General features: G+C 49.1%; 1 protein-coding gene across 2 annotated transcripts in view; it reads right to left on the minus strand.

Moving 5' to 3' along the window:
- The window catches only part of ETS1 (ETS proto-oncogene 1, transcription factor), a 65,595-nt gene that overhangs the window by 18,213 nt on the left and 21,523 nt on the right, over positions 1-25,859 (minus strand). The window contains exons 2-6 of one of the 2 annotated variants that reach the window (XM_070400207.1): positions 14,849-14,968; positions 12,983-13,183; positions 9,686-9,763; positions 8,458-8,706; positions 3,978-4,238 (exon numbers count right to left, since the gene is read on the minus strand). In XM_070400207.1, coding sequence (XP_070256308.1) covers positions 3,978-4,238; positions 8,458-8,706; positions 9,686-9,763; positions 12,983-13,183; positions 14,849-14,968 — 909 coding nt within the window. The remainder of the gene's footprint in view (positions 1-3,977; positions 4,239-8,457; positions 8,707-9,685; positions 9,764-12,982; positions 13,184-14,848; positions 14,969-25,859) is intronic. The other variant, XM_070400208.1, reaches the window with a different exon arrangement.

Genomic DNA, 25,859 nt, shown 5'->3' on the forward strand with positions numbered 1-25,859 from the left:
TAAAAAAAAAAGAGTAGGAGTGACTTTTACAAGCAATAAAAAGGGTTGCCAGCACTTATACAATGATTTCCGCCTTCTAAGTTATTTTTTCAAACTTCAGCTCATCTTAGCATGTCTGCATAAAGCGGGAGACCCATCTGTGTTCCAGTCCCCGCCTGCTCTTTGGGTGGTGTTGGGGCTCACTTGTTATGCTCCCTCCCCTTCCCCATTCTCTAGGATGTATCTGAAACGAGAAGGGGCCACAGTGAGGGCTCAAGAGCAAAAACCCACCTCCTAGAACAGTGGTTCTCAACCTTCTGGCCCTTTAAATACAGTTCCTCATGTTGTGACCCAACCATAAAATTATTTTCATTGCTACTTCATAACTGTAATGTTGCTACTGTTATGAACCATCATGTAAATATCTGACATGCAGGATGGTCTTAGGCGACCCCTGTGAAAGGGTCCGTTGACCGCCAAAAGGGTCGCAACCCGCAGGTTGAGAACCGCTGTCTTAGAATCAGTCTGCAATGTGGGCAGGAGACGCTCGCCAGGCAGTGAGCAGAGAAAAGAGCCAGGTGGGCTTTCACCCCCATCTGCCTAACAAATCCTGGCCTTCATCGAAACCACAGCAGTAAGAAAATCCAATTCAAGTCTACAGACAATTACACTAATATTGAATTTGACAAGATAGTGAACCCTCAAAAGCTCCTAGCAACTTATCTGCACTCAACATGTGCTTGGACACATTTGCTGAAATAACTGATTTGCTACCATGAAGCTCTTCTCCTCCACCCCCCTCCCATGTCTAGCACAATGTCTAGCACTTATTTGTTTAAATTAATCGATTTGGTTCAATTACATTTTCACAGATCTTCTACCACCAAGATAAGGACGAACACTTCTCCTTCGCTAAAAGTAGAAAAGGGTACAAGGTAAATTTGCCTAAAATCACACAGTGTGTTACAGTTGGGAGGGAGCGTAAAGGACTTCCGTTTTCTGGGCTATTGTTCTCACCGTGATCTGAAATAGTATGAGAAATTAAACCTACAATTATAAAGAAGAAACAACTGAATGGTTAAGATCCTTAAAAACGTTTTTTAATCCGCATGACTACTTTAGTCTTTGAGACCAATAATCAATAATCACCCTCCCTTTTCTTCCACTTATTGAATATTTTATTCTGAGAAAAAGAGAGGGGGTGGGCAAGGGATGGAGGGAGAGGAAGAAGAAGGAAGGAAGAAAGGAAGGAAGGAAGGAAGGAAGGAAGGAAGGAAGGAAGGAAGGAAGGAAGGAAGGGAGGGAGGGAGGGAGGGAGGGAGGGAGGGAGGGAGGAGAAAGGGGGCATCTATCAAAAACAATATATCCAAATAAGGGATCAAACATAACTCAGACCTCCAGGACATTATTTATATTTGTGATAAAAGAGCTCTTGATGCTTTTATCTGTTTGTCCCCGAGTCTGGATTGCCAGAGAAGTTTCACAGGCAGCCTTTGGTGTTGGCTGTCTTGACTGCTCATGTCCCTCATTTGTACTTCACACTCATTCCTAATCCTTGGAATTTCCAAGTCATCTCTGTCCTTCTCTCCTCAAAACTGGGACCCTGGGAAAGATCCCCACTCTCAGATCATTCTTGTGGAGGTTCTCAAATCATCTTAGCCAAAACCCTTTCAGTCACTCTTGTAGACTATTAGCTCTGCAGGCATCTCCCATGTGGAAATCCAATAATATTACAGGGCAGCACTTGCTGAGAAGGTCCTATTTGAGGTAGAAATCGGGCTTTTACCATGTCTGGAAGCATCTAGACCAGTGGTTCTCAACCTTCTGGCCCTTTAAATACAGTTCCTCATGTTGTGACCCCCAACCATAAAATTATTTTCGTTGCTACTTCATAACTGTAATGTTCCTACTGTTATGAATCCTAATGTAAATATGTGATATGCAGGATGGTCTTAGGTGACCCTTGTGAAAGGGTCGTTCGACCCCCAAAGGGGTCTCGACCCCACAGGCTGAGAACCGCTGATCTAGACCTTTGCTGTGTGGCCATGGACCGTTACCAGAATCTCATCGCATGAAGGCTGACCTAAATCCTAGGGTTTTCTTTGGCCAGAACTCAAACTTTAGGACTTAAAGTCAGTTTACTTAATCTCGTTATCCACCAAGCTGCCCTAACTATGGAAATGAACAGAATCACGTCTGTAGCTAAGAGAGAATGATGGAAACTGTGGTGGGAAAAGAATCATGGCTGTGGACGTGAACGGTGGTGATAGTGGAGATTATGCCAGAGAGAACAAAGGCACATCCTTAATCAGGAGAAACTAAGCTGGGGATGTGCACCGGAAGTTGGGGTGGAAGTTGTAGAAGACTTGGCCTTCATGCTTGGGCAAATGACAGGGCGTAGTTCCTCTGCGCCCCAAGAACAGAAGCCAGCGTGCCCAGATGGAGATGCCTGTTACCTCCAGAGCCCACAGAGTCATCGTTCAGCCACAGAGGCCTTTCCTTCCTCTTCCGAATGCAGCAGCACTTCTCCCTCCATCAGTGAATCCAACTGGAGTCTAGTTCTTAAAATACCTACAACTACCCTTGTAACTACAGAGGCCAGAACGTTGGTCCATCTTGAAAGAGACTGAATTGACTTTTCCCCACTCCCAGGGTCATTAACAGGAATGGGCAAACTCGCCAGGAGTCTGCTCTCTGGAGCTAGAAAAGGGGGTCACTTCAAGAGTAACACGTTCCCACACATGAGTGACCTTCCAGCAAAGACCATGGGGGACAGTGCAGACAGAGCAGAGAAGGGGCACTTTATGTTCCTTTCTGGCCCCTGGCTCCACAGCGAGACCTTGTCACTACCTGAAAACACAGACGGAACTCCTGGGCACCCGCGCATGCCCTGAGCAGCACCAGCGGGCCCACCCCGGAGCTCTGAAAAATGAGTGATTTCTCTACGCAGCTGAGTTGCTCTCAGAGGTCAGCTGTTTTTCTAATAAAAACGGAGGCTTCACTGACACACAGGGAAGATGGGGCTCACTCTTCAGATACCTCCACAGAAACACAGATGTTGCTGCTTAGCTTCGTGCACGCCAAGGTTCGCCCACGTGGCAACCTGGCCAGGGTGGAGTTACCGACAAGAGAATGGAGGCCTAGGCCACAGATGAGTAATCCACTAACATAAGCTGCGCTCACAACCCAATTTCTAGTTTTTAGAAAACACGACCATCGTACAAAAAGGATCTGAGCCTCAACCCTATAAGGCTCCTTGGCTAGTTCCCAGGCACATCCTGCAAAGGTTTCCAGGGCCGGGCAGCAGACCCGCTGCAGCTCATTTGGACAAGATGTTGTTTGGTTCTATTACCAGATCCTCAATCAAAGCTCAAGCTCTCGACACACATCTTTCTTCCTCTACGGTCTTTCTTCATTCACCATAACTTCCACTCCTGGGAGGAAACCAGTCACAAAGCCAAGTGAGGAAGAAGGTTTCCTGGCCGAGACCTGCCAGAGTTCAGGTGACCAACGACACTCTTGCCATCTGAACAGCCCCCCTAATGAATGCTCCCCCACAGCGGAGCCCAGGGTGCAGGCCATGCAGGGATGCCTCCCAGCGATGCTGCTGCTGGTTCTGTATGTTGAAAGACCTCCTAAGAGCCGCCTAGAGAAAAGCCCTTGATGCTCGGCCACGAGGCAGAGTTTCCAGAGACGCCAAATTAACATAGTGCCCTTCCCCCAGATATGGAAAAAGACCCAAAATATAAGTGTTTTTTCCTACCACTCTTGGAAACGATCCCTTCGGATAGAAGGATACTCTTTGCTTCCAACAATCAATGGCTATTCATAAACAGAGGGGCCTGAGAGACTGACCAGGCCTCTTAGAGTCTTCTCCCCGCTCCCCGCAAAAACAAAAGGCAGTCTTCGGGGTTTGGGACGACGGGCCCAGGGCCCTCCACTGAGCCCACCCACAGCAGCACGCCCACCGAGGCTCCGAGGTAGGGGCAGGCGCCTACCTGTGTAGCCAGCCAGGGCAGCAGCAGGAATGACAGGCTTGTCCTTGTTGAGGTCAGCACGGTCACGCACATAGTCCTTGAAGGTGCCCTTGGGATTGTGGTTGGGCAGGGCGGCTGGATAGTCCTCGGAGTCGAAGCTGTCATAGGAGGGAACGCGCTGCAGGCTGTTGAAAGATGACTGGCTGCTCCAGGACTGGGTGAGGCGGTCACAACTATCGTAGCTCTCTATGCTCTCAAAAGAGTCCTGGCCCCCGAGTTTACCTGGAGGTGAAGGAGGAGGTAGGAAGAGGGCAGGGGAGGAGGGATTGGGAAAAGACAACTGTAAAAACCCTCTGAGTGAGGACAGACCGCTCATCAGACCCGCAGGAAGCATGGAAGAAGGGAGAGGGCCGAGGGGGATGGGAGCTGTGGGGTGGCTCTGGGAGGAGGGCCTGGGCTGGCTGCAGTGTGAGAGCCACTGCCCTGAACGGTGCTGTCTTGCTCTCCAGCTCCCAGGATGGAGATTCCTAGCCACGGGCTGCTCCTGCCTGTCAGAGGGAGACAGCCGTGCTTGGGACCTCAAGAGCCCTAGAGCCAGAAATCTAAAAGCTGAGACTCGCCACATGTTCTTGGGGGTTTCTGGCTGATGCCTTGGGGCTGAATGAATAAGTGAAGAAATCGAAGCAGTGCGACTCAACTCCCTAATCCAACTCAAGCCAATGAGATAATTTCCAAAGGCCCAATTTGGCAAAATATTTTGGTCATAAGAAAAAAATTCCATTCGACTAAGAGCAGCTTGACCTCCCTTGACCTTGGAGCTGAAGTGCTATTTTCTTAGCATTTTTTCCAAATACTATTTTAAAATGAAATACAAGTACTGCCTCTATGTCTTTTCAAACAGAGAAAGAAGCAATGAGATGCTTTTTTTCCAGGAGAATTAAAAAAGAAAAAAATACGAGCACTCTTCTAAACAGAAATCCATGCCGCTGATTCTCTCCAAGTACAATTTTGTACTCGAAACGTGTACTTCATTGGGGAAGCGTGGGCAATAAAAAACAAAGGAGTTGATGAAAGAGTTATTAAGATCCACAGCAATATCAGAAATCTTTTACTCTCCCAGTTGCTTAAAGCATTCTTAACTGACCACAAGATCATGCAAGTTCATTAATTTCCCAAACCAGGTTGTAAACAGCTGCTATCATTGCATAATCGCTCCAAGAGAAATTTCCATTGGCAAAAAATGCCATTGAAAAGGGAGGCTAACAAACAAAAACTAGAGGGAAATGCATCTAAGAGCTTGAAAGGGCTCGCAGGAATATTTCTTATGTTCTACTTCCAGATACTTTTTAGGCAACCTAAATTAAATCCTGGGTGACCGAATGGTCACCTCGATTCAGCACAAGTCACGAGGCAAAGGATGTGACAAATCTGTATGTAGAAATACCTGTAAGTCAACTCTCAACTGCTCAGAGCTGGCTGATCTACTACAAGTTTAAATTCCAGAATAAGGTTGGCCAACACAACCCCATACTAGTGTGTTTTGGGCCTATTCTCCCTTTCCTTAATAGTAGAGATTGGTTAAAAAAAATGAAATTCAAATATTTCATTTTGGTGCCCAACCCAAAATTACTAAGGAAAAACTAAGTTGAGGATTTTAATTTTTTTTAAATCCCAGAATAAGGGTATTCAGTTAAATATGTAATTTTTATATACTCCACTATTGTAGATTTCCTGAACCTCTTATCCTCTCCAATACTGCTTATAACACAAAGGTAGTCATTTAGCTACTTCTTCTTGGCCCTTCTTCCAACCATCCATTCAAAGAAGGGTCATGTCCAGGAGGCAAACTGAAGAGCTTCATGGAGTTACGGGCCCTGCCTACCCAGTCCACTGTCACATTCACAACTCTTTATAAATGAAGGAACTGCCCCTTCCAGAAATCCACACGAAAAGACTCCAGAAAACAGCCCGCAGCCAGAATGCAATACCCTCTTTTTAACACAACAGGACATTTTATGGCATCTCATAAAAAGCTACCCATCTGAAGAGTCATTCAGTGTCTCTGTGAGACAAACATACCAAAAGCCTACAAAAGAGAATGTATGTTTTCATAGAGAACACCCCACCAAGTCACCAATACTTAGGGCATATCCATACTAAAGTCTCTCTGGAATGATTCTACCTCTATCGGCCACATTTCTTTGGGGAAGGCACGGAGGCCGGGATTTCCACAAGCAGACAGCTGCATTTCCCAGGAGTCCCAGCGAGCAGGACACTAACCTGGACGTAGCCACTCTCTGGCATCCTCCCAAACATGAGCCGGAGGCAACTCCGTTGAGAGCTGCGGTTTACAGCAGTGAGCTGCTTTCATTTTAGCTCTGTTTCACAATCCTGGAGCGAGGAACCTTTGTTTACGGGCATTTTCTCCAAAAATGGGGTTGAATCCAACTAGATTAGACACTCGCTTGTGCTACTGGGCTGATGCAAGGACGCACATGTCCTCAAGGATGTCCACTGGCTAACTTTTCTGAGTCTCAGCGAGGTCCTTCCCAAGCGACCTGACTCCACCAAGCAGACCTCAGAGCACTCACAGCAGATAGGGTGGCCCCCCAGCAGCCCCTGAACAGACTGGCACAACCACAGCTCTCAGAGTCTAAGGGGGTGGGGCAGAGAAGCACATGGTTTGCTATAATGCAGCAGATGAATAGCTTTATTCATAATAACCAGCTAAGAGGGATGCTTCCAGTCTAGACCAATCACACCACGTCAGATTCAGTCAGCCCTCGGAATACGTCCTGTTTGCAGCACTGCTAACGTGCAGAAAGCAGCCGTGGGCAGGACAGTCTGGCCCCCAAGTCTGTGTGGTCTGAAGCTTGGTGTGAGGGAAGGAGAATGAGGCCAGAGAGAAATACCTCACGCCCTTTGTACGGGTCACTATCTGCTCCACAGTTATTAATTTGGGGTTGCAGGGGTGGCGGGGACAGAAACCAAGAACCAAGAGAAGGAGAAGCAGAGACAATTACACAAATGCAAAGCCAGATGCAACCGAAAAGCATGTGACAGCAGCTCTGCCCAAAGTTACAACATGGCCGAGCCCCAAACCCACAGGCTCGGCCTCAACACATAGACGTACAGAAAAGCCCCATAGGAAAGTGAGCTGTGCGAAAACTCTGACCTGCCCGGGAGGGGGGGGTGGGGGGGGGGAAGGATCCACAGGCCCATTTGTGTATGTATTTAAATAGACATGCACCCAAAAATAAACAGTCAGAAAGGGGAAGGCAAACTGATCCCACCCATCCCCTTCAGTCTGAAACACAAGCAGCCTGGGGCCCGAAGCAGAGAGATTACAGGTTCTGATCTTGCTGGGGACTTTCCCTGTGCAGGCCCGCTGGCTGCCCGGAGGTCTGCCAGGAGGAAGTGTACACCCGAACACTAGAAGAAGATGGCAAGGTGTGCGGCCCAGGATGCCAAAGGGGGGCTCTTCAAAGCGAAGATGCCTTTGCCCCTCTCCAAGTGCCTCAGAGTCTCAGGGCAACCACTGAGCAGAAGTCACCAGGAGACCAGCCAGCCAAGGCCTCTGAGCCCTCGGATGGGCTTTCTGCCGTTCCTCCTCCTGCTTGCAATTCCTTCTCATTATCTATGGGAACAGTCATCCTTTAAGACTTTTTAGAACTCAGCTAGTTCTTCCTGGAGGAACAAATCCCTCCTTCTGATGGACTGCACTTGTCTTAGCAACAAAACCATCTGCACACTTCACTAGGGTGGCTGCCCCTCCGGGAGTTCATGCCCTGATCTTAAAATCGGAGTGTGTTTCACTTTTGTTGCTTTAGAAAGTCAACCAGCTCGATTCTGGAACATTTAGTTCACTGTCCGTGAATATTTTATCAATGTCATAAGGGAAGCCTCCAGCCACCTCTTCCCTCAGTCCTCTAGCTGAATACACACTGTCACCAGGCTGCTGATGACCGGTACCAAATAAACTACTGGTTAACCATCCTGTATCTTCCCAAACTCACAGATGGCTCAGAAGCCCGGACTGAGCAGCAGGTGTCATTCAGATTCCAGGCAGTCTGACCCAGAATGCTCTGGGGCATCAGAGCATTGCGAAACTAAGCTTTCAGGAGGGTCCCCTGAACCATTTTTGTTCGACTGTGTCCTCCTTAAGCAAAATCCTCTTTAAAAAAAATTAATAACTTAAACAGCAACCACATCCAACTAGTTATTACTTTTTTAAATGTCTTATACAGATACAAAACGTGATTGGTCATCCTGCCCGATTTCAATTCTACCGTGAACTCAGGGTCGTTGTCATGCTGATGGAAGTGGCTAAAGTTCCATGGTGGGAAGTTCTTTCCTATCTACACAGTCTCAGATGGAAAGGTTGAATGAAACTCAGGAATCCCCAGGGCTGATAGTGAGGGGGAAATAGCAGACCTGAAAATCTCTCAACATTAGGAAACTCTTGGAAACCAAGAGCTTCTGGAGAAGAAATCTGACCTACCACGACTGGTCCTCCCCATGCACATGTTGTCTGGTGTGACGACTTCTTGTTTGATGGCGAAGTAGTCCGTCTGCAAGGTGTCTGTCTGCAGAGGGTCCCGGAGAATGACCGAGGGGTAGTCGTTCTCATACTTGAGGGAGAGGAGCTCCTCGGAGCTGATGGGGTGGAGTGTCTGGTAGGACTCTGTGATGAAGCTGGGCTCTGAGAACTCCGAGGGAGGAACACACTGAGCATGCTCGATACCATAGCCTGGAAACAGAGCGAGGGTGGCATTAAAAGAGGGGAGAGCTTTGTACCTAAAACAAGCAGTTCTTCCCCATTGACACCAGCCCTACAATGTGTTAACAGGCCGACTACCTTAGGGAGGAAGAGGAACATATTTTCAATGAGAAGGGCCTCGGGGCAAGTTAACCTTGCTCCGCTTCTTGATGGCTGGGGCCCTTGGCAAGATACCTCCCTATTCTGGCTTCATCTCCTCATCTCTAAAATAGGGATGATGGCGATCCTGCTTGGAGCCTTGTGATAAAAATCAAACAAGAATATATATGCAAAACGCCTACCAACACTTCTGGCTCCTGGTAAGCTCTTACTCCATAGAACTTATGTTGTTCTTAGAAGAAAAATCATAATAAAGTGAGAAAATGAAACAAAAACAAAGCTGCTGTAGAGTCCCTTTGGAAGCAACACCATCAGGTAAGAAGAGCCCTGCACTAACACTAACCCTTCCTCCCGCCCCCTCTCTGGTACTGTTGGGTGTCCTGTACCAGAAGGGACAAGGTTTTATTTTCTGTGAGAGATGCAAAGCCAGATCTGGGACAGATCTGAAGCTGCATGGCCCACTCTCGAGGGAGGATTTCAGAAGAAACGCTGCCATATCCACGCGTAAAAGGGAGAGAACAAGGGCCATGGCCAGACTCCTAACCCAATCTCCCTCCGATGGCCCCACAGGGCACAGGCTCCAACGGGAATGGCCGCAGTTCTCTGCACGACTTTCAGGCTGATGGTATCAGCAGGAGGTCGTAAGTGCAGGAGTTTGCAGGTCAGGACAGCGTGCAAACAGGCTGAAGCCTTGTGCTTTGCGGGGAAAAATAAAACGAATACCAAATAGTCTGTGTTTAAGGGAATATGGTTTGCCATAGAGTTACCATGAAGGAGCTTGAGCTTAGTTGGGACAGGGTTCCTTCCCCAATGAGCAAGAGGAGGGGAGAAGAGTGGCAGGTGAACTTACTAATGAAGTAGTCCGAGGTATAACGGGATTCTGGGTAAGTGGGGTTGACTCCATTCACTTGATAGGGTTTCACATCCTCTGCAACACACCGGGGAGGGGGTGGGACAGAGAGGTCAACATGAGAGTGCTGCTTGGCCCGAAAGGACCTCGGACGCAAGGACCACAATGATCTCAGCCCCTCTTCTAGGAAACCTGCCTGTTCCTTAGCCCAGCTGCGCTGTGAGCCCACCCTGGCTGGGGCTTTATCTAAGGCTGAGATCACAAAAGTATGGCTGAGTTGACTATTTCAGTGACTGCGAGAGGGGACTTCGTATCTTGGAAAGAGTGCCAGTGGGCGACCCCTATGAGCTAGGGAGATATTCTGCCCTCATTCTGACGCATGCGTGGACCACAGTTGCATCAAAGGCTACAGGGCAGCTTGTGCAGGTACCAAAATCAGTCCCCACCACTCAACCTGATCAGCTCCAAAGCTTTTCAGAAATATATTACCATCTTTAGCCTGGGCGGCACGGCTCAGTGGTTGAGCATCAACCTATGAACTAGGAGGTCATGGTTAGATTCCCGGTCAGGGCACATGCCCAGGTTGAGGGCTTGATCCCCACCACGGGGATGTGAAGGAGGCAGCCAATCAACGATCCTCTCTCATCATTGATGTTTCTATCTCACTCGCCCTCTCCCTTCCTCTCTGAAGTCAATAAAAATATATTTTTAAAAAATTCTTCAGGCAGGTAGATATTACAGCCTCCATTTCTTCTAACAGAGGTCTGCTTTTTGTTGTGTGCTTTTTCCCATCGCCCTCAGACTTCAAGTTCAGGCCCAGCTAAGGAGCAGGATGCCAGAAAGGTCACCACTGGGTAAAACAGTGTGTTCACAGAAGAGCCACCTAACCAAACTGCTGCGAGGAGCCAAGTTCCCAGGGGAAGGAGACAGGAATGCAGATGGAGGTAACTGAGCCCAGAAAGGCTCTCTGCTGAACTAAGGGGAGCCTGCAGGCCCCCTGGCTACCCTGGACTCCAACCGCCTGGCCTCTGCCCAGCGTGTGGCGAGGTCTGGTTCTATTTCCCAGAATCAGGCACAGAGATGGGTGCTTGGGATTTTTCCCCGGGTATCTGATAGCCTTGTTGGGAGCAGAGGCTGCTGGGAAAACAAGTTGATGCCTGCACAGAGAAACAGTTCCCAGTTGAGATAAAGTGATTACACTTTGCTTGAGCAGCTTATCAGATTGAAACATCCCCTGTACCTCTGGCCTTCCACCCCACCGCACCCCGAGCAGCTATGTTCTTTCCGAGCTTTGTTGCTTTAGTTTCATCACAGAGCCTCCGTAGAAACCTCTCGCTCAGCTCTTCAAGGGCCTGAAGACAGAGGGTTCTCGCTGCCTCTCTCAATAGAAAAGGGGCGGGAGGATCCAGCTTTGCCCTAGGATGTACTCAATCATTCCCTCAGGCTCCTGAATTCTCTTGTTATTCTTCTGCAAGAAGCTAGGTCCAGCCTCTCTTGGGGACCAGAAGCTCCCCTGTGAGTCCATATTATTATTCAGAGGACACAGGGCGGGAAATTAAATTGCGAAGGCGCAGGGTCAAGGAAGTGAGTGACCAGGAAGCCACCTAAGCTGTCCTCCCTTGGCAGATGGGGACACTACCAGTGCCTGCCCACCCGTGGCTCAGGGCTGCGGTGGGAATCCAAACGGGAAAACGTATTTTAAAGCACTTTGATTTTTTTCTTCTCTCTTTTTTTTCTTTTTCTTTTCTAGAAGAGAAGTTTTAATCATTGATAAAAATGGACAGAAATATCCAAATCAGAAATGCTTTAGAATGTGTATTGCGAAGTCAATACTTCTCAGTGAATAGGGAAGGTGACGGACTCCCTCAATGAAAAAAGCAAGAGAAAGGTCAGATTTAAAAAAAAAAAAAAAAAGAAAGACCACCGTTAAAGAAAATGCTTCTGTTAACATTAGATTTTTGTTCTTCAGTAGGTCCTTAAGGCAACATATTTAAAGGAAAACAAGGAGGTGCTATATAGGTATTGATTATAACCATGATGGAGGCAGGTTGACACTCCAGGACGCCTGGCCACTCCATGGTGAGAAGTAGAGGAATGTGTTAGCAGAAGATATCTGGGTGACACGGTCTGATAGGCCCCACGGGTGAGGAGCCCAGGGCCACATCAGACCTGTGATGAGCCTGCCGTGTCTGTCCCTCTCTACACAGGCCACTCTCGTCAACAGGTGTGAGTGGGTGGGTGTGCAGCCACAGGGGCACCTGTCTGTGCTTTGGGCAGGCTGTGCGGCCGCCCCCAGTTCCCGGCCAGGGCAGCTGGGGCAAGAGCCACCGCGTTCTTGCCCGTGTGTATTTATTTATTTTTCAGCAGAAGCTGAAGAGAAGAGGGAAAAGGGATAACACTTCTGTGCCCAGAGGACTCTCATTTGGGCCCCTGTGGAGCACAGCAGAGTGGAAAATATCCTTAGACAAAGGAAGGTATTATACGGAGTAAAAGTGCTAGCCCGGAGCTCTGCTCCCTGCCCCCAGCGTCCGCGCCAAGGGCTGGAGCCGGTGACCACAGGGAAAGGGTGGGCCTGGGTCACAGAGGGCGGCCGGCTTCTAGGCTTACAGTCAGCTGGAGGGCACCACTGACTGCTGGTAACTGCCATTTATTTTAAGAAGAAATTCAGAAAAATAAGCGCAAAAACACCCAAGTTTGCCGCCTGCTGCTGTTTCTATCCTCAGCCAGGGCTGTGGTACATGAGTCACTTGGTCCAAAAAGGTTGGAAGAGACTAGCCGGGAGGCCATGTCATTACAAGGTTGCAACACCATGTCCTGACGTGACCCCGGTTCCTGCTCCAGATGCAAAGGTAGGCCAGCTCCTGCTGCTGCAACCCGGCCAGTGGGCAGGAGCCTGTGGCATGAACAAGCTCGGAGACACTAAGCTTCCTGGGGGGCAGGGCTGGGCACCAGGGCCGTGGATAAAGGGAGGGTGCACTGAGATTACTAGGAACAAAATATACCTCCGAGCTGGCTGTGAGCTCTGCTCCTTGAAACAGTCATGAGTCTGAGATAAGGATGGGGCTCACCATTTTGCAAGAAGCATCAGGAGCGCAATCTCGCTAAAGCTTAAAATCTGCACCTCCAATGCAGAGAAGAAAAAGAAGCTAACGTCGATGGAGCACCTGTCCTGGCATGCCTTCGACCCTCTGGGCTTAGACAGGGCACCCCCAGGGGATGGCATGGATGTCCCGCCACCTGGTACCTGGATGCATTCGCCTGCCTACTCTCACAGCCGCCCCACACACACACACGTACCTTTCTGCAGGATCTCCAGATGTTCCCACAAGATGTCCCCAACGAAGTCCGGGGCCAGCTCCAGGAAGCAGTCTTTGCCCAGCGCACAGAGCGCGGCTCCGTTCATGCAGAACTTCTGGAAGTCCACGCCCTTCAGGCTGAACTCGTTGACAGCCCACATCACCCAGTCCCGCACGTGGGTCTCTGTCCACTGCCGGGGGTCTGCGGGGAGAGAGCACAGGAGGACCCAGTGCGTCAGGCCCCGAGCTCTAGCCTGGGCCTCGGAGAGGACGCCAGGGACCCGAGCTTGATGAGGATGTTCTCTGGTTGAAAGATCCGGGAAGCACGAGCCTGCAAATGCATGTCATGGGGCACCTTCCGCCTCCCCGCATTCAACCTCCCCACCTCCAACCTCCCCACCTCCTCAGCTCGCCAGCTGGGAGATTACAGTCATCGGCCAGAGAGGAACACAGGAGTGTTTTCTACCCACCGTGCAGACAAGTTTTCCAAATTGTCCCATCTCACAGCCCGATTTCCATTAGACTTTTTAAAAATATATATATTTTATTGATTTTTTACAGAGGAGAAGCGATAGTTAGAAACATTGATGAGAGAGAAACATCCATCAGCTGCCTCCTGCACACCCCCCACTGGGAATGTGCCCACAACCAAGGTACATGCACATGCCCTTGACCGGAATTGAACCTGGGACCCTTCAGTCCGCAGGCCGACGCTCTACCCACTGAGCCAAACCGGTCAGGGCTCCCATTAGACTTTTTGTAAAGCCCGGGACAAGGAGCAGATGAGCTCTTGAAGAGCAATAATAACAAAGTCAAGTTTGTTCTGGCTGTTACACTCACCTCTCCCTGCTCTTTCCTCCTCCAGGGTACTTGAGACTGTTATTCTTAATTATTTTTATCTTAGCTAATTATGGTTGGTACTAACCATAGCAATTAGTGACAGTCAGTTGCTGGAATGGTACTTAGTAAGAACAACATGGTTAGGTGCCTGTATTAAACTACACCCCCTGCAAAGTGCGTCCATATCACAGTCCTGGCACTGCCAGGCTCCACAGCTCAGGCTCTGCATGATCTTCCCACGTGGCCTGAGCTTTCACGTGGCCACACCAGCCAGGACACCTGAAGAACTCAGATGGCGGCAGGTTGCAGGGCCCACATACCTGCTCTCAAGGTCACCTCTTCAAAGGAGCAGGCTGGTGGGGATTCACTTTATCCCGCCTGTGACCCTAAGAGGATGCTGGGCGTTGCTGTGGGCAGAGGCTGTGGCAGAGCAGCACACCTGGGGAAGGTGCAGATCCATTCCCAGGCTCTGTCCGGGGCCTGGTTCCCACAGGGCTGGAGGCCTGTCATGACCGCTCTCAAGGCAGCCTTGCTCTTACTCAATAGCACAGTGTTCTTCCTGCTCGCAGCTATTCAGGAAATGTTGCTGCGTGAAGGCTTAAGTGTTCCCCGGTCAGTTCTCCTTTCTGACAACCCCAGTCCCCTCACATTCCTGAATACACCCTTTCAGAGGAGAACACCCCAGGATAAACACATTGCACCACAGCCCACGGGCAAGAACAGAGCCATCAGGACATTCCAAGAAGCGGAGCTCAGGCAGCTCACCCAACAGCAGCCCGGAACAGCTCTGAAACAGTGATTTTTCCAAAGTGTCTGTATGTGGCATCATTTGAGGAGCTTCAAAGACACTGGTGTTTCCAGAAATTGTGATTTAATTGATCTGGGACACGGCCCGGGCTGGGGACTTTCTTTTTTTTGAAGATCCGCAAACAAGTTTGGGAACGTCTGCCTACCTCCCACTGCAGGTGGGAAAACGAACCTCCCCTAAAAGCCTGCTCCCAACCTCTTTCCCAAGGACAGAACGTACCTTTTGGGATCCCCAGTCTTTGCTGCTCTTTGGAGAAACCGCTGAAAGTGGCTTTCAATGCCTGAGACATCATTTCTTTGCTGCTTGGGGTTAGTAGTGGGACGTCTGCACATTCCATATCTGTAAGAGAAAACACCACATGAAGAGTCAAAACTAAATAGGTGATGGCTCAGTCTGCAGTGTTGTACAAAGAGTACATCATTATATTCTACACCCAGATTGATATAATGATATATGTCCATTCTATCTCCATTTAAAAAAAATAACTAAATGGGTGATTAACCACCCATCCAATAGAATAGGACATGAGTGGTCTGGAGAAGGCAAACTGAAAAAATCACTCTACGAACAGCCTCCCAGGGGCAGGTACAGTTTGCTAGGCCCCTTAAAAAAAACTGACTCTTGCCTAGAATGTCCTACACCCCTGGTTAGCAAAGTATGCTTATTCTTTCTGTATAGCTCCACTAATTCCGCCACAGTCCCTATTTATCCTTCATAATTCACAGGGAGGATTAATGTTACTACGCCTTTCCAGTTACCTATGAAAAGGAAATAATATCCATCCGTTCAACAAATAATTATTTAGCGCTTGCTATGTGCAAGGAATCCGATAAGCAGACAGAAGTAACCCCCTCCTCCTGAAGTTGGAGATCAGATTCTGGCAGGAGATACGGTCATTAAAAAACGATTTACGCAATTAAATGCCCAAAACGTTACGAAGGGCTTCAGAGATGGAGAAGATAAACTGTGAACGTCTAAGGAATTCCTGTTGGTCTGGAGAAATCAGAGAAGGCCTCCCTTAGGCGAAGAGAGAGACATTTAACTTGAGATCTAAAGGATATATAGAAGCTTAAATGAGAAGAATATTCTAGAGACCAATGGTTCTCAGAGTGTGGTTCCTCCAGACCAGCTGTATCGGCATGACCTGGAATTTGTTGGAAATGCCAATTCCCAGCCATTCTCCAGCCTTCCTGCAAGAGGTGGACCTGGGAGTCTGCATTTCTAACACAGAATCCAGGTGATCCTAAGGACCATTAACATTAGACGACAGTGATCCTAGATAACGGGGTTGCATCCATGAAGGTCATGATGGGGGAGGAGGAAAAACTTGGCCTATTTTAGTGTCAAAAGATCTGAAGCTGCAGCAGAGTGGCAGAGGCCAGTTGCTTGGGATGACGTTAAGAAGGTAAGCCAGGAGTGTATGAAGGATGTAATAGTTTTATCCTCAGTAGACTACAAAGTCAATGAGAGTTTGATGCAGGGGAATGACATGACCACATTAAGATCACCTTATCGTGATTCTATTGTTTATTTGTCAAGGAACTGCCATACTGCTTTCCTCAAAGTGGCCACATGATTTCAATTTCCCACCAAGAGCACACAGGAGTTCCAAAGCTTGCCAACACTTACTACATTCTGGGTGTGTTTTTATTGGGGGATGGGGGAGGAAGGAGGGGAAATAGTAGCCATCCTATCACACTGTAGTCTTTATTTGTATTTCCCTGATGATGCTGATTTATATTTTCCTAATGAGTAATGATGTTCCCTACTGATTTGTATTTCCCTAATGGTTAGTTAATGATTATTAATATTTAATCATTATTCCATGTGCTTACTGTCCATTTTTGTATCTTCTTTGGAGAAATGTCTTTTCAAACATTTTGCTCATTTCTACATAGAGCTGTTTGAGGTTTTCTTGTTGCTGATGTTCACTGTTAGGAGTTTTCTATATACCCAAGAGTTGCACACAGGGTCTCAAAAGGATATGCGTACTCTTGCGTTCATTGCAGCATTATTCACATTATACAAAATGTGGAGGCAACCTAAGTGTTCACCAACAGATAAATAGATAAGCAAAATGTAGTATATGCACACAACGCAATACTATTCATACAATACAGTACTATTTCCTTCCTTTTTAAGGAAGGAAATTCTGACATACACAACATGGATGAACCTTCACATTATGTTAAGTGAAATAAACCAGTCACAAAAGACTAATGATATGAATGACTTAGAAGAGTCAAATCCGTAGAGAGAGAAGGCAGAGTGGTGGGTGCCAGGGCCTGGAGGGAGAGAACAGGGAGCTGCTGTGTAATGGGGACAGTTTCAGTTTTACAAGATGCAAAGAGCTCCTGAGATGGATGGTGGTGACGGATGCACAACATGCCACATAACTGTCCACTTAAAAATGATGAAGGTGGCAAATTTTGTTATGTTTATTTCACCACATTTAGAAAATGGAAAATATAAAGAAGACACCTTAGCTGCTCTGTGCAGGAGGTAACTATAAATGGATGTGGGTAGACTTGTTAAAGTTATTAGCTGTGGTGAGAGATGATGGTGGCTTTGACTGGGACGGCAGCAAGGCAGATAGGGTAAGCAAACAAAGTTGAAGTGCATGTAGGAGGTAACAGCTGTAAAGCTGATGTATGCAGGTAGGAGGGAAGAACGAGGTGTCAAAATCTGCAGATTCACAAATGTGTCGCCCTTTTCTGTACCCACGTACATCTTTATCTCTTCAATGTTCAATCCTTCTTGTACTTGCAGACCATGTTCACAGCAAGAACACATACTATGGCTCGAGTCTACAACCTCCTGAATCGACCTCAAGCACAATTTCCCCAAAAAAGTTAATAAGCAAAGAAATGTCACGAGAATTCCTCCTGGCCATCCTGTGACCTTCAGTGACCCACTTTATTGCACTAATTTCCAAAGTCCTCTTCCTCAGCCTGTGTCTCCAGGGTATCCTAGGAGACTGGCTTACCAAAGGGCTGAGTTCCGGGCATGGCCACGGTAGAGGTTCCTCAACTAGCCATCTCGAAACCCTGGCGAGTCAAAAACTTCCATGGCCACACGCAACGTGTTCTTGGCTGAATGACATGGAAACAGTGGAGGGAAATGATCACAATGGGCAACCTTTGAAAAAAAGGAGGCGACATGTTGCTTTTGAACGCCCAAGTGAAGGGAACTGCATTACAAGAGAGAAGGGCAGCCAGCACCTTCCCTCTGCCTGCTCTGTGCTTTGAGCTTTGAGGTTTGCGCCAGGCTGTCAGGACACAGCTCAGAGTCCATCTGCCCTGGAGGCACAGCAGCTTCACTCAGCTGCTCCCAGGCCCTCCAGGGAGCGGGGATCTGAAGATGTGGGGAGTGGAGAGTTTGGGTTGCCCTGGGACGTGCCCAAAAAAATCTAGTGGAAAAATCAACATGCCTGCAGGAAGGTTGACAAAATGATGGAAAATCCCAGATTGTTAGAGGAGGGGGAGGGGATACAGTGTTGATTATGTAACATTCAAGCCTTCAAACAATGGTGTCATCATCAAATGAGTCACTAAGAAACACATCAGGGCTCTCCCTTTGTCCCTGCTCCACACGCCCAAGAACAGCCAAGTGGCAGGTCCAGAAATGTCTCCGCTTAGAGCAGCCGGTTTTGCTTTAGAAAAAGAGACTATTTAACCCGAGAGCATGTCATCTGAGAGAAGGGACAAGGGCAGCTTCCCTGACTCCTAGGAAGGGGGCGAAACACGCAAGTCCGTCAACGTATGTCCAGCGAACACCATGTTTTCTGAATGTGAATCAACTTTCCTTCCCTTCCCTCCCGTCCAACACAAATCCGTGAACTTCGGCTGTGTGGGTTGTGGGTTGTGCGTTTGTTCCCTCCGTTAGATTGATGACGCGATGAAAGGGACTTTGCTGATGGCGGAAATTGGCCAGGACAACACATGTGGAAAATACAGGCCAGGCCAAAGGGACCAGGCAGGCTTCTGCTGCAAACGGGACCTGAAGGAGGAGGCTGGCCAGGAGGCCCAGGCACCTCCTCACAGGGCAGCGTGGGCAGCCTGATGCCAGGGCCATGTGAAGGCCAAGGACAGCAGAAAGCCTGAGAAAGCGGTTTCCTGGAGCCCTGCTCCCTGTAGCTCCGCCTACCCCGGCAGCAGGCTCTGGACAGGACCTCTGGGCTCACAACTCCCCGTGTAGGTTTTTGCTTCCTGTCGGGGAGCCGGCCTCTCCAAGTCTCACTTGTTCTCTGTGAGGGAAGCAGCTGGAATGACTTCTGCCTGTCCACCTCAATGCCAGCTGGAAAGCCTGGCCCACATGTGGGCGGCCGCAGCTGCACGGTGCCCACGGCTCTGCCCCCGGTTGAGACTCAAAGCGCTGGATCTCCTGTTAAAGTGCTCCCAGCCCAGTGATGGAAGCCACTCCCGCACATCTGGGACACCTGCCTTTGGACTTGAGCTCAGGAGAGGGCATATTGTGGCCCTGAGACCCACGGATTCAGACAGGGGAGTCAGAGATTTATCCACCATTTTTCTAAAGGGTGGAATTTTGGTGTGTGTGTGTGTTTCTTTTTAAATCAAACATCTTCTCTAAGGGATTGTCTTTTTCAGTAGCAGTGACACTACCTTTAAATATGATGAATAATCACATTCAACAGTGGATAGTGACGTAAATATTAAACTCTTCCCGTGCAAAATGTGAACGCAAAAATTCCCTCTAAGTTGCGAGTTTATGACTGTGGCGGGTCCATCAGTTACAGGGAACAGCAACAGTAATGAAGTCATCACGCAGGTGGAGGACCTGACACGGGGCAGCCCAAGCCAGCATCTCTATTCTCACCACACTCGCTCTCAGGCCTAATTATAATCCTTTTGCATCGGGTACTAAGTATTTCTCACTGAAGGAGCAGCGCCAAGAACTCAGTCAATGCCTCCACAGAAATCAACTCATTGCATTTCATGGACAAGAACGAAAACCGCCTTTGTGTTCATCACGGTCATGGTGATAGCTTCAGTTCACATAACACATCTGTCTCAAAATGTCTCAAAATGCTGAACACCTGACTACGTCAATACAGGGGGGATTCCAACCAGCACAGTGCACTAGAACCTGGGAACATATATACATTACAAGTATATCAGACTTCTTACTGACATCACACTTCAGGACCCTAAATAGGAGTTAGTGTTTACAAGAATCACCCTAAGTTTCTGAGAGGAGTTGTACCACAGCGAGTGCATAAATACAGGCCCCGCCGCCTCAGCCTTAGCGAGGCTGCCGTGTGGAGGCGGAAACGAGCAGGTAGCGTTCCTTGAATCCGTAGGCGTATAATGAGCCCGTGGCCTTTTCAATGCAGGGAAACATCTGCTTATTTTTCACTGTGGCCTCACCCTGAACAAAAGCCTATACGCCCGGTGGATGTTTTAACTCACATGTAGAACAAGGTTTCAATTCACTTGTATGTAACTCAAAGTGCAGGGCTGTTCAGTGTCAGGGGCGTTCCATGTGACTTCTCAACGCTGAGCGGCTCACAGAGCAACAGGGTTGCACAGAATCTGAGCCCGCAGTGGCGTTTGTCCTGGGAGAGGTTCAAGACATCTGGCCTTCTTGACCTGAGATGGTCCTCCTCTCTCCATCCTCAAGTAAGTGGCAGGAAGGACTGGAGCATCTGGGATGAGGGTGAGGCACTGAGGGACACAGCTAAGGACCGGGTGCACGTTTCAGCGTTTCAGTCTTAGGCAACCACTGGGCTGGCCAAACCCTCGCAATGACCATGGCGATACTAGTGGTGTCTTCTGGGGATTGTCCACCAAGACCCTTCCCGTACTCTACGCCACATACCCTCACAATCTGAAACTGCAGAGGGGCCTGGGAAGGTATTCATTACAAGATCCAATTTCACAGATGAGGGAACTGAAATCCCAAAAGTTCAAGAACTTGGCCTCAGGTCCCAGGGCTGGGAGGGTCCAGGCCAGGCTGGAACCCAACCTTTCAGCTCTTAGGTCCAATGTTCTTCTACTCTCCCACTGCTGCTGCAAATAGGAATCGACCCAAGATCCAAACAGGCTAAAATGTTTACAGCTGAGAGAGAAAAAAAACCAGGACCTTCAGTTCTTATTTGAAAATTAAATACATTTGAGGAAATAATTAAGAACTTAAAACCGCTCCTGGATTGAAGAAAGCCAGGATTTCACGTGGCTGGCCCCATAAAGATGTAAATAAAAGCCAGGCAGAATCATCTGTAACCTTTTCCCCTCTTGGGACTGTGGGTAATGAGCCTTCCCTACAAAGAGACACAGGTGACACACCCACCTGGCTCCTTCCCTGTCCATGGTCACCCCAAGTCACGCCCATGGGCAGCAGTGCACATACTATAAAATGAGTTAGTTACATAGTCTCACTGAAATGTGTTTCTTAAAGAGAAAGGAAACCAAGAGGAAAGCTTGTTCATGGGGGAGGATAAAAGAGCACCTGTCACAGATGGAAAGGCAGGATTCTGACGACAAGGAAGAGGCACCCGCTGGGACGGGCACTGGGCTTGACTTGGTTTGCTTGTTACCACTAATGCGATCACGCTGGGTGAGCCACTTGGTGCCGTGCTAAAAAGAGGTCTGTGGACAGGCAGTGTCTACATCCCACATAGGGTTTCAAATTTTTCATTATGACAATTTTCAAACACATACCAAAGCGGAGAGAAGAATACAATGAATCTCTACCCAAAATCGATCAATGCTAACAGTTTTTATTTTATCTCCTCCACACACACACACACACACACACACACTGAAGACCTGTGAAGCCAATCCCAGACAACACATCATTTCACCCACAGATATTTCATTGTGGTGGTGGTGGTGGGGGGGGCGGGGGATATCTCTGAGATACAGGAGGGTCATCATGGGAAAGCTTAGGAGAGGCAGATAAACCTGTGGAAAAAGAAGGCTTTGGACTCCTCTCCACGGCGCTGACATCTAGCTCTACATCGCATACGCAGGCCCACATGGGAAGCGACCCTACCGTGATCTGGAAAGTGGAGAAGTCGGGGGGCGGGGGGGTGGGGGGGAGAGAGAGAGAGAGAGAGAGAGGATTTCAAGGGAGGGTAGTGAGTGCTGCCTTTGACACCCACGTCCTACAAGCAGGAGGCCTCAGGGATCATTCTCCCTCACGGTCCCCAGGAACCTTGGCTCTCACCAGGAGTGTGCAAAAAGGCTGGGATTCTGGCAAGGCGGGTGCCAAACAGCCTAGAATAAGTCCCGGTAGAGGGGAGAGGACGCCTTTACTCGTTCAGATCAATAGAAACAGAACAGGGGCTGTGGCCAGTGACTGCTAACTGACTCCAGTGCGGACTGCTCTGGGCAGTTGGCACTGGTCTGTAAGAGGCCTTCCCAGTGAAAACACTACCATCTCAGAAGGATGTGAAGGGAATCTCTGCAATAGTCTCTCTTGCCTGTTCAACGGGGTTGGAACTAGGAATGAAGGGACCAGAAAAGGGTCCTCTTTCTCCTCCATCCTGATCCCAAATCCTGCTTCAGGCCCTAGGAACGTGGCGGGCAGAGCTGGCAGCGGAGGGAGCTAGCGCAATCCAAATGCTTCTGGCTGAGGTTAATGCAAAGGAGGGAAGGCGTGGCCCTCCTCAGCCCCTCAGCTCTGTTTCATAAACTTAATGATGTGACAGAGCGATGAGGGACAAGCCGGACTCTTGGCTCAGGCAAGACCTAAGCAAAAAATGGCTCAGTGCCCTCGATGGGCCAACCAAACAGTCCATCATGACCCCAAATAATGGGACACCATAAGCCCCCAAAGAGACTCCTATCAGTCAGGGACACATGCACCTGGGCTTCTTCCCTTTTCTTTCTTTCTTTCTTTTTTAATCCTCACCCTGAGGCTATTTTTCCATTGATTTTTAGAGAGAGTGGAAGGGAGGGGGAGAGACAGAGAGAAACATCAATGTGAGAGAGATATATTGATTGGTTGCCTCCCAGGTCAAGCCTGCAACCAAGGTGCATGCCCTTGACCGTAATCAAACCGGGGACCCTTCAGTCTGCAGGCCGGTGCTCTATTCACTGACCCAACCCGGGTAGGGCTGCCCTTCTCTTAATACCCCACCCCCTGGACATCACCAGCCCATAGGAAATGACACCAAAGAAAGAGAAAGAAGCTGCACAGAAAATCCCCAGTTCACCCTCCAGGGAATTGACACGGAAAGCGCAAGCCAGTCTCCCATCACACCGTCTGGGTTCTGCTACCTGCACACTGTCCCTGGGGGACGCAGGCTGCTTGGGTACAACCTGTCAACTCGGAGACAAATGCCTCTACTCAGAGGGAAGCTGCCCCAGGACAAAGGACGTGGCCCTCCGGAAGGCAAAGCATGCTCCTAGCTGCCCCGGGAGGCCGGCCTCAGCCCTGCAGCCAGCCCTGGGAAAGACGCCTGCAGACAGGCTGGGCGCTCAACATCTGTAGGAAGTGACTTCAGTCCTCTCCCTTTTTCCCTTCACCCCCCCACCCCCGCCCCAGCCCCCAAAAGGCGTTTTAACACATTATTCCCACTGAAGTCCTGAGGATCTGGTGACTCACCAGGCTCACACATGGTTCCAATGAGCCCTTGACCATTACATGGTCGGGGAGCAGGGAAAACAAATGAAAGCGGTTGTAATTCGGCAGCGCCGGGGTTCAGACCTGCCAGACAAAAGGGATTGCAGGCATGTTCCCAAATTCGTTCAGGCACCTGACATGCAAAAGCTATTTTTAATCACTGGATTTATTTCTTTCCTACCCCCTTCACCATCCTCCACCTCAGCAAATGTTTCAAAGTCAGAGCGAGGCCCAAATCAATCCCAGGTGTTCGGGGAGGACCCAGCGAGGCTCTTCCGTTCCAGGAGCGGAGCCAGAAAGCACAACTGCCCCCTGGGTCCTGCAGCTACACTTTCTGGTTCTTTCCTTGGAACAGTTCAAACCTCCCACCCTCACCACGGAGCGAACGGCCCGAAGGAGGAAACATTTGAATGAATGAATGACCCTGCCAGAAGGACTCCTCACCATGTGAGTTCCCTAGCGGCCCCGGCTGGGAAGGTGCAGGAGATGGGTCTCAGAGATCAGCGAGACGGGGCATGCTGTCCTCTAGGATTCTGAACCTGCCCCGCAGTGAGGGTTCAATTAAATGTATGTGAAAATGCCAAAGCCTACATAGTAGGTCCTCAATAAATTGCTGGTGATGAACTGAACTGAAACACATCTTGTAAAACATAAAGATTTCTTTAAAAAAAAAACCCATAAGATTTTATTTCACAATGCTTAGAGGAAAAAGAAGGAATCTGGCCATTTCCCCAGGTACAAATGAGAAAATGAGAAGAAAAAAGGAGATTCTGAGACATAAGTGGAAATTGACATCCCCTGAATCGGGGTCTTTGTTTTAACAGAACAAACTAATTTCTTATCTATTCTGCATCCTCTGTTCTGCTAAAGGGGAAATTGTTCTGTTGCAATAATTATCTAACATATGTGTTCTGCCATGAAAACACCTCACAGCTACAGGATCCAATGGGCCTGAGATCCTTTGAGTTTTCAAAACTTACTAAGAGTGCCATCGCAGACTCAGTATGACACAAAACAAAACCATAGTGTTGTACTCCAACCTTTTCTCTCTAGGCCTGGAACTGCCAAGACCCAAGCTGCCTTTGTACCCCAGTCATTCGGGTGCCCTTAAATGAATAACCTCTCACAATTGAAAAGGAGGTTTTAACTACTGAGATTAGGATTCCCGCATGCGAAGCCCACCTCAACAGAGCACTTTAAAAGCTGCAGTTCTGAAATGACCATGCAGAGCCCTCTACAGAGTCCTTCCCATGGTTCCAACCATGGCTGCATGGGTGATCACCGTTGACCCCCTCCACATCCGGGCATCCCAGAGCAGCGTGATGAAAACACAGAGCCGGGCCTGCAGGTTACTCAGAGGAAAACGAGGCCTGGGCCCTGTCCACCAGCGCTTGGCAGAGAGCCACGGGCATGCGATTGGTCCTTTCCAGGTCCTACGCCTCGGAGGGAGGGCAAGCTCCTGCCCGCCTGCAACTACAACACTCTCAAGGTCAAGGGCTTTTGCTACCAGCACGGCACAAGATACCCCACGCAAGAAGAGCACGGCACACATCTGACATCTTGCCGTTATCCAAGCACCCCCTTCCACGAGTTCGAATGGCAGGTCTGAGGCCTCGCTCCCTGAGATCCCGCAATGGGTGATGCGGGTGACTGGGGGAACCAGATTCATTTTCATTTCATTGGATTCCCAGCTATAGTTTTCAGTCCTGCTGTCTGAGTAGAACTTTCTGTTTTAGAAGATAATTTCTCCCATATTCTCCTATGATCCTGAACAACAACCAGGTTTGGGGACTGTCTTCATCAGAGACGTGAACATATTGAGGCGCACACAGGTAACTTCAGTGGTTTAACCAAGATGAGCCACCCAGACCCTCAGACAGGAAACCAGGAGTTTCCTACCCACACCTGCTGGCAGAGTTCAAAGCAGGGGGGCAGAAACAAGTCCCAGTCACCAACCATTTATTGAGCACCTACTATGTAGCAGGCTTTGGCATTTTCACGGGTATTTAGTTTAATCCTCACAATGAACACAGGAATATTTCTTTTCATTGTCTCCATCATGTTCACTACAGAGAAGGTTCTCTCTGGAGAAGGGAAGCACCTCAATCCCAGGACTCTCTGCTGACAGCAGCTGCGACACCGGAGCTCAGGGCTCCACCCCACATCGGACCCAGCACCGGCCGCATGGGCACTTGGTCCAGGGCCAGGATAGGCATGGTGGGGGCTCCTGAGCGTCACCAGGCAGGCTGGGCTGGGCAAGGCGGAGGGCGAGGGAAAATGTGGGCAAACAAATGGAGTAGAGCCCGTTTATTTGGGCTGGAAGAGGCAACGTTTTTCTGCACTTTTGAACTGTTTTCTCAAGGCCTGCCTCTCCCTCCCACGCAGGAAACAAACACACAGACAGGCCTCTTCAGTGTGGCTCCCGTCGCTGAAGGCTGCCCGGGAAAAGCAGAAGGACAAGGTCAAGCACAAGGAGGGAGTTGGTGATGGGCAGGGTCCACTGGCGGCAGGTAGGAGCTGAGAGAGGCAACGGTGGGAAGAGCTGGGTGAGGACCAGAGAAGGAGGGATGGCAACGCAGCAAACGGGGAAAGAAAGGAAATGGCAGGGGAAGTGACTATCAGAACATTTCAAACCAGAATA

The sequence above is a fragment of the Myotis yumanensis genome, unplaced genomic scaffold (assembly GCF_028538775.1).
Source record: "Myotis yumanensis isolate MYYU_CA2020_CCGP unplaced genomic scaffold, mMyoYum1.0.hap1 SCAF_19, whole genome shotgun sequence".
In the NCBI taxonomy this organism is placed as follows: domain Eukaryota; kingdom Metazoa; phylum Chordata; class Mammalia; order Chiroptera; family Vespertilionidae; genus Myotis; species Myotis yumanensis.